This window comes from Colobus angolensis, unplaced genomic scaffold (genome assembly GCF_000951035.1).
Source record: "Colobus angolensis palliatus isolate OR3802 unplaced genomic scaffold, Cang.pa_1.0 Scaffold137, whole genome shotgun sequence".
NCBI lineage: Eukaryota > Metazoa > Chordata > Mammalia > Primates > Cercopithecidae > Colobus > Colobus angolensis.
Window position 1 is genome coordinate 1,526,796 of NW_012114455.1, and position 8,634 is coordinate 1,535,429.

The 8,634-nt window shown below is 41.7% G+C and overlaps 1 protein-coding gene across 2 annotated transcripts in view; it reads left to right on the forward strand.

Annotated features, from left to right (window-relative positions):
• Positions 1–6: 6 nt before the first annotated feature.
• The window catches only part of DDX25 (DEAD (Asp-Glu-Ala-Asp) box helicase 25), a 19,064-nt gene continuing 10,436 nt past the window's right edge, over positions 7–8,634 (forward strand). Inside the window, exons 1-8 of one of the 2 annotated variants that reach the window (XM_011934630.1) lie at positions 7–177; positions 810–876; positions 1,148–1,192; positions 1,668–1,803; positions 3,496–3,588; positions 3,701–3,803; positions 6,009–6,123; positions 6,975–7,152. In XM_011934630.1, the coding sequence (XP_011790020.1) occupies positions 115–177; positions 810–876; positions 1,148–1,192; positions 1,668–1,803; positions 3,496–3,588; positions 3,701–3,803; positions 6,009–6,123; positions 6,975–7,152 (800 nt within the window). In that variant the 5' untranslated portion in view covers positions 7–114. Of the gene's footprint in view, positions 178–809; positions 877–1,147; positions 1,193–1,667; positions 1,804–3,139; positions 3,163–3,495; positions 3,589–3,700; positions 3,804–6,008; positions 6,124–6,974; positions 7,153–8,634 lie in introns of those variants that run through there. The other variant, XM_011934631.1, reaches the window with a different exon arrangement.

Here is an 8,634-nt window from a genome sequence, read left to right on the forward strand (position 1 = left end):
GCGGGCGCGGACGCGTGCCCCCCTGAGGAAGCCCATTGGCCAGCGGATGGGGCCAGCACCGCCTCGCGCCTGTGGTGGAAGCACGTGCTGGGGGCGGGAGCAGCGATCGCAGCCATGGCGTCGTTACTGTGGGGAGGCGACGCAGGGGCGGCGGAGAGCGAGCGGCTGAACAGCCACGTAACCGCCACCGAGTCGGGGGGTGCACAGCCGCGGGGGTGGAGCTCCCACTCGCAGAGGGAGATCGGCTGGGAGGGGAGGGAGAGCCCGCGAGCGTTCGAAGCGGGGCGTCAGATGCTGGAGGGGAGATGCGGGAAGGGTTTGGAAGAGGGCCACAGAGGGAGACCCCGTCCCCACCCCCGCGAGAGGCAAGACCTTTGGTTAGAAAGGGCAAAAATGACTACCTCTGGAAATCCAGGGTGGGAACGCAGCTCTGATAGTCCTAGCTGGACCCCGAGTTTTCTACTCTGCCCATTTGCTTGTTAAGCCTCAGCTTGCTTCCATCCATTTGCCAGCGCACTTTCCTAGCCCTCCTCCCCTTGTTGGTGCTGTGAGCCCAAGTACTGCCCAACTCTAAACTAGAGGCCTAGGAAAGAGAAATTTCATGTACAAGGAATACAGAAAATCTCCAATTTTAGGATAATTCATACAGGAAACCTAACTTCGAAAGCAATCTGCTGCTACCTAATATTGCAAAGGAAACAATACCCGGGTGTCCTTCCCTGAATCCCTCCCAGCCCCTGTGGTAGGGAAGCCCTGGGCTGCTTAGGGCTTGCATCCTAATATTGGTTGAAATTTGTGTCTCTCAATAGTTTTCAAACCTCAACCACCCCCGGAAGAACCTTCGGGGTGTCAAGAGTACTACAGTCCGAAACATAGGTGAGTGCTGTTAGGGCAAAGCAGAGCAACCTCAGTGATTAAAAAGCATTGCTTTGCTTTCATCCCGTCCTTGCCAAGTGAGATACGGCGAGTTCTTCAGTGTGACATGCAACACTCTCCATTACCTTCCCAATCATTTCGTCCACTCCTCCATGAAATGACTCTTCTTGCCAGTAGACACTGAAGAGTCAGGAAGAAAATGAATAGTATGCTTTACATTTCTGCTCAGCATTTGTCTTTACTTGTATTGTTTCTCCTCCATCCTTTCCAGATGGTTCTATTAATAACATCAAAGAAGATGATGAAGATGATGTAGGTAGGAGATGAATTCATTTGCATGTATCTACTGGCATTCTGTTTTCATTTATAACTTTAATAGTGTGAGTGAATAATATAATCTCAATTGGAAAAGGCCTGTCTTTGCTCCTATTTTCTTATAGTGACTATCAGGAGACACACTAAATTAGGAGGAAGTATATTTATTTATAGGAAGTTGAAATGGAATATGCAGGGATTGGGTTCAGAATTTCCAGCTGTCAAGGATTTGGTCTCATGGAGATGGCCATAGGCTACTTTGAAGTTAGAGGATGGTGAAGTAACAGAGCATAAGAAACTGAATCCTCATAAAGAACGGATTCTCAGTGCTATATCATTCTTTCTGGAACCTTCTTTTAGAGGAAAAATGAGTGTAGGTGCAATTGCTTGGTATGCAACCACTGAAAGAGCAAGAGCAACTTATTTGTTGTCATTCAGGAAGCTTGATGTCCTCTTTTTTATTTTTACTTTTATAGTGGATTTGGCAGCTAATTCACTCTTAAACAAGTTAATCCGTCAGTCCTTAGTAGAATCCAGTCACCATGTGGAAGTTTTACAGAAGGATCCCAGCTCTCCACTTTACTCAGTAAAGACATTTGAAGAGCTGCGGCTGTGAGTATTTTTACTCTTTTAATATGGGAAAAATACTGAAAAGCACAGAACAAACGAATCTGCTTATAATAAAAACCATCAGGATCTCCTCTTTGTTTTCTGATACTGAATATTTTGTTTTTGTTTTTTGAGACAGAGTCTCACTCTGTCGCCCAGGCTTGGAGTGCAGTGACATGATCTCGGCTCACTGCACCTCCACCTGACAGGTTCAAACGACTCTCCTGCCTCAGCCTCCTGAGTAGCTGGGACTACAGGCATGCACCACCATGCCTGGTTAATTTTTGTTTTAATATTCAGTATTAAAGTGAGATTTGTACATTTCCATGCAATCAAAATATAGCTCAGACCGGGTGCAGTGGCTTATGTCTAAAATCCCAACACTTGGGAGGCTGAGGAGGGCGGATCACCCAAGGGTCAGGAGCTTGAGACCAGCCTGGCTGACATGGAGAAACCCCGTGTCTACTAAAAATACAAAAATTAGCCGAGTATGGTGGCACGCACCTGTAATCCCAGCTATTCAGGAAGCTGAAGCAGGAGAATCGCTTGAACCCAGGAGGCTGAGGTTGCAGCAAACCGAGATCACACCATTGCACTCTAGCCTGGGTGACAGAGCGAGACACCGTCAAAAAAAAAAAAAAAAAAGAAGAAGAAAGGATGTTCTAAAGAAGAACATTAGGATACCCAAGTTGCCTGGCGAATTGAGAACATTTTTGATAGTAAGATATTTTCATGCTGGGATAGATAGCTAAGCTAAGCACTGCCAGATTGCCCCTCTCCGTATCAGAACCCAGATTCTAATGACCCAGACATCCTACTTTACCCAACTGTACATAAGTTATAAGCTTTTACTTTCCTGATTATATTTTGTTTCAAATGGTATTAAACTGAATAACTTTCACAAATGGGTTTGCATTCCTTAGGGATTTATCATTTGACGCTAAAAAAATGTATTTTAACAGAAAGAAAAGCACTGAAACCTACTTATGTAAAGGGTAAAAATCCAAAATCCTAGTTCCCAGAAGTTTTCTAAGTGGTAGAAAGCCTACCCATGATTTAAGGCGGGCTGCCAGCCCTCTACCAATTAAGCACACACAAATGTGCATGGCATTAAAAGTTGAAGTGTTCTAGTCCATTTGATTTATCCTCATTTTGTCATTTTTCTTAAGACCCTCAGGAAAGCTGCATTTTGAAACATTGCCTCAGAAGGATAAAGTAATATTGTGTCTTCTACTCCTAGAAAGAACTAATCTAAGAATCACCTAAATAAAAATTTGTCTTTTCTGAAAATTACTGTCAAAAATGTCAATATCATTCGTGAAAAGGAACTAAACAGTAAATGTCACTTAGTTTTCTGCTTAGGCAGAAAATACAACTCTCTCGGCAAATGGATATATTCTTTTCATCCAATGAGTTTTTCCTTTTTTGCTTCATTCAACAGAAGGTTTGGCTTAAGGTCTTTACCACTGTCCTTCACCTAGACTTATGGGATAGCTTCTTATTTTAGTGGTCCAGCTCTACAGGTGTGATTGTTTATGTTTGGAAGTTGAGGTATGAATGATCTATCTCCAAATACTTGTTTTAAAGCTCAGCGGCAAAGTGACTTAATTTAGAAATGCACCTTTCAGGTATGTATTTCTGATGCTACTGACCAACTATTAGCTGTGTTTGATTTTTTTTTTTTTTTTTTGACAGAAAGGAAGAGTTACTGAAAGGAATCTATGCAATGGGATTTAATAGGCCATCCAAAATCCAAGAGATGGCTCTCCCTATGATGCTGGCACATCCGTGAGTTTCCAGGGTAGTGGTATTCTAACTTGGATATGTTTAGTTTCTTATTTTCAGTTTATGTCCACTCTCTTGTATTCAGTTTAGCCCAGTGGTCTTCTGTTTTCTGCAGACCCCAGAACCTCATAGCACAGAGCCAGTCTGGAACAGGAAAGACAGCGGCATTTGTGTTGGCAATGTTAAGCAGAGTTAATGCCTTGGAATTGTTCCCACAGGTAAGGCAAGGCTGAGAGAACACTGGGAATGCTTGCACTACCAGTGCTCATTTAGTAATAGGTGATGTGGCTGGGCACGGTGGCTCAAGCCTGTAATCCCAGCACTTTGGGAGGCCGAGACGGGCAGATCACGAGGTCAAGCGATCGAGACCATCCTGGCTAACACAGTGAAACCCCGTCTCTACTAAAAAAAAATACAAAAAAAAAAACTAGCCGGGCGAGGCGAGGTGGCGGGCGCCTGTAGTCCCAGCTACTCGGGAGGCTGAGGCAGGAGAATGGTGTAAACCCAGGAGGCAGAGCTTGCAGTGAGCTGAGATCCGGCCACTGCACTCCAGCCTGGGCGACAGAGCGAGACTCCATCTCAAAAAAAAAAAAAAAAGTAATAGGTGATATTCCTGTGCAATAATATGGTTACTACGGTGATAAAATATTTAGAAAAGACATGTTTTTCATAAAATCATAGAGCATTTGGCAGCAGTATGGGACAGTGATGGAGAGGACAGGCTTTATCATCTTGAGTAGTTTGAATCCAACCTCCCACTTACTAACTAAATGTCTTAGGCAAGTTAATAAATCTCAGTCTGTTAATCCTTGTCTTTTAAGATAGCATCTGTAAAGGAATGTATCATAGTTGATCTGTTCACCCTTAAATCCTAATACCTAGCACAGCGCCTGGCTTATAGAAACCATTCATTAAACATTGAATAAAGTCATCATGTGGATTTAATGAAGTAATTTACATTTTTAGCACAGTGCCTGGCATAAGTTAAGCATGCAATAATTACCGCCATCTAGCTGCAGGACCAGAAGGTCATGTAGTCCACCTCACTTTAGCAGAGGAGGACGCTGATGCTTGGAGGGGGAAGTGTCTTTTTTGAGGTCCCCAGAGAGTGGCTGAGTCAAGACTGGCACTGGTACCCGGTATACCGTTCTCCTAGTGTAGTTTCCTCTCATGAAAAGTATCTGGTCGTCTCTCCCTATTTGCTTGACAAGCTGAGTACCCATATGCATTAAGTGCTGTGGGGAACACCAAGGCGCTGTCAATTAGCTTCCACTCTGATCAGCCAGGTCAGCTATAGGTAAGGCAGAGGAAATCTTACACATTTTAGACAAGTTCAGTGAAATTTATGCTTAGGGTTTGATATTATCAATAAAAATCCTGTAGGATAAGTTATGCCTGAGCACATTTTGAAAAATGTGTGTGAAAGGTATTTTTAGCACTTTGGCTGTGTTTCCCTCTCACAGATTCCTAATTGACCCATGTTAAGTGCATTAGATATCACTGGTTTTTTCCATCAGCATCTTTATTCATCAGCAACCATCATTTTTATGGAGTATGGAATAACAGAGTTTGGGGGAATATTCTGCCCATTATATATTATATTATGTTATATATATCATATCATGTGTTACAAAGATATAGATAATATAAACAGATTGGATCAAGCAAGGAGTGTTCCCGAAATAGGCAGTCTTTTTTTTTTTTTTTCCTTCCTTTTTTTTTTTTTTTTTGACATGGAGTCTCACTCTGTTACCCAGGCTGGAGTGCAGTGGTACAATCTTGGCTCACTGCAACCTCTGCCTCCTGGGTTCAAGTGATTCTCCTGCCTCAGCCTCCCAAGTAGCTGGGATTACAGGCACCCACCATCACGCCTGGCTAATTTTGTTGTATTTTCAGTAGAGATGGGGTTTTGCCATTTTGGCCAGGCTAGTCTCGAACTCCTGACTTCAGGATCCGCCCACCTCAGCCTCCCAAAGTGCTGGGATTACAGGTGTGAGCCACTGCGCTCAGCCTCAAAAATAGACAGACTTTTAATAGCAAATGAGAGCTATGGGATAGAACTCAAACTGTAATTTGCCTTGCATTCATTGATTCCCGGCTTCCTTACATCTCATTCTTTCCTCTCCTATGCCTCCCCCACCCCAAAAAAGGTGACTAGTAACTTGTGTTTCTAAATAACCCTTTAGAGAGGAATATGTAAAAGGTAGCTGTTTCTCCATCCCTCAGCCCCTTCCTCTTCTCATACTCAACGTTCACCTCAAATCTGTCAACTATTAAACTGTATCCAATTAAAAATATTGCATTCAATGAAAACCTTCAATTTCCTTTCTGTGTCTCTCCCTGAACAAATTTTTCTTGTAGTTGACATTTGAAAGATGCTTTTAAGAACCTTTCTCCTCCCTTCTTCTCTCTCTATCCCACAGTGCCTCTGCCTAGCTCCTACTTATGAATTGGCTCTGCAAACTGGCCGTGTGGTTGAGCAGATGGGAAAATTTTGTGTGGATGTTCAAGTGATGTATGCCATTCGAGGGAATCGAAGTATGTACCAGTAAGCCAGTCCTGGCTGATTTTTCAAATCCTGGCTTCACCGCTAATAAGCATTTTATATAACTTCTTGGCATTCTCATCTCTAAATGGGGGAAATAATAGCACTCATGTCGTAGAGTTGTTATCAGAATTGAGATAATGTTGGTAAAGCATTGTACACAATGCCTGTCACGTAGTAAGGACCCACTAAATGTTAGCCACATCATTTCCACATCCTGCAAGAGGATGCCTTTGTATAGTCCTTACTTTAAGACTTGGTGGTTTTGTGCAGGACAGCTTTTATTTTGGGATTTTTCATTAAACTATTATAAGCTTATCATGGGGAAAAAAACTTCAAAAGACAAAAAGATGAAAAGATAGAAGTGAAAATTGTTCTTCATTGCCCTCCAAAAACGTAATCCCAAAGATCACATAGTAAACAGGCAAGCCTTTGTTTTCTGCTTTTTTTTTTTTTGAGCTCATACCAGCACATACAAATGCCCATATTTATATTTGTTTTCATTGAGTGTTTACAAAAATGGGAGCACTTTTTTTCATACTGTTTGTTCCTTTGACCAGCTGCCCAATATTTCATGATTTATTTGATGTAACCTATTGATGGACATTTTGGTTGTTTTCTGTTTGGGGAAGTGCCATTTTTCACAGTTAAAGTTAAGATAAAGTCAGAAATTTATCCTAAAAATTCTGCAGAATCAAAAACCACAGTGACCCTCAGGGTTTCCACTTGGAAAATTATTGCAAACTGTGTTTTTGCTTATGAGCTTTATGTTGCACTGCCCTGAACTGTGACCTGTTGGAGCTGTTTGCATCTGAAGGAGTGCCTAAAACCCTTTTCTCCCCAGTTCCCAGAGGCACCGACATCACTAAACAGATTATAATTGGCACTCCTGGGACTGTCCTAGATTGGTGTTTTAAACTAAAATTGATTGATTTGACTAAGATTCGTGTGTTTGTCCTGGATGAAGCAGATGTGATGATTGACACTCAAGGATTCTCAGATCATAGTATTCGTATTCAAAGGTAATCTTCAGCGTCCTCCTCTCTTCCTCAGCCTTCTGTCCAGATGGGGAATTTCATGTGTTTACTCCTCCACATTATCTCTTTATTGCTTAACTCCTCACCACCTTCACCTCTAGAATAAAGTTGGGTTTTTACATTATTTTCACCAGTTCAAGAGTCCCTCAGACTGCTATAGTTTTCCAGCTTCATCAGTTTGCAATCTTGCCTGAGTGCTTTACTTTTGCAACACAGCTTACAGATGGACTCTATTAATATATAGTGCATCTGCACCAAATTTGCCAATACGTTCTATATTTTGGCCAGAATTCTGCAGAGGATCTGTTAAAGCCTGGTGAGAATACAGTGGATGATTGAGATAGAGTAGAGGACACAGTAATGTGGGATCAGGAGGCTGGTAATCTAGTCCTGACTTTCCCTCTTAATTTATAAAAAGCCGTGTCGTTTTCCTAGGCCTCTCTATCAGGATCACCTGAGAGATTTAAAACTACAGATTACCGGACCCAGCCTCAGACTTACTGAATGAGAGTTTCTGTAAGTGGGATTTAGGAATCTGTGTCATGTATTTTTTTAATGAAGTATTACATACTCAATGTTAAATTCAATTAGTATTGAAAGACTTGTAATGAAAAACAGTAACCCCTTGCTCCAACCTGAAGAGAATACTTCTTTTCTGATATTAACCTTCATACCTTTAAATAATATTTTCATACTGCTGTTTCCTGATGTATAGTCATTGTCAACTAATTTCCCATTATAGGAAGTGGGAATTGAGGTCTTTGAAAACACCACCCATTCTACCTTTCCTATCCCCCCATCACCTCTCTGTAATATGCCATGAATTAGGTCACATTAACTGTCAGTATTGATATCATGTGACAGTGTAAGGATTGTTCACTGCTGAGCCAAACAGCATATTATTATAATTACAGTTGCCCCTCTGTATCCACAAGGGATTGGTTCCTGGACCCCCTGCACATACCAAAATCTGTGGATGTTCAAGTCCCTGACGTAAAATGTTACAGTATTTGCATATAACTTATCCTCTTGTGTACTTTAAATCATTTCTAGATTATTTATAATGACAAGAAAAAAGTCTGTATACATTCAGTACGAGCACAATTTTTTTCCGAATATTTTTGATCCACAGTTGTTTGAATCCACAGATGTAGAGCCCGTAGATACAGATACCACTAATATAAAGGGCCGCTTTTCTTGTAAAGCTTTTTCTTCCAGAAGTAATCATTGCTTTTGCTTTTTTTTTTGTTTGTTTAGTTAGTATCACTGTGTAAGGATCTTTAATTTTCCCATAGCTATTCTGTCGTGTGTGTCATATGTCTGATACCTCCAAATAGTAAAATAAAATTTAAAAATCCATCCATTTCTCAGCTGGTCACGGTGGCTCACACCTGTAATCCCAACACTTTGGGAGGCCGAGGCAGGTGGATCACAAGGCTAGGAGATGGAGACCATCCTGGCTAACAC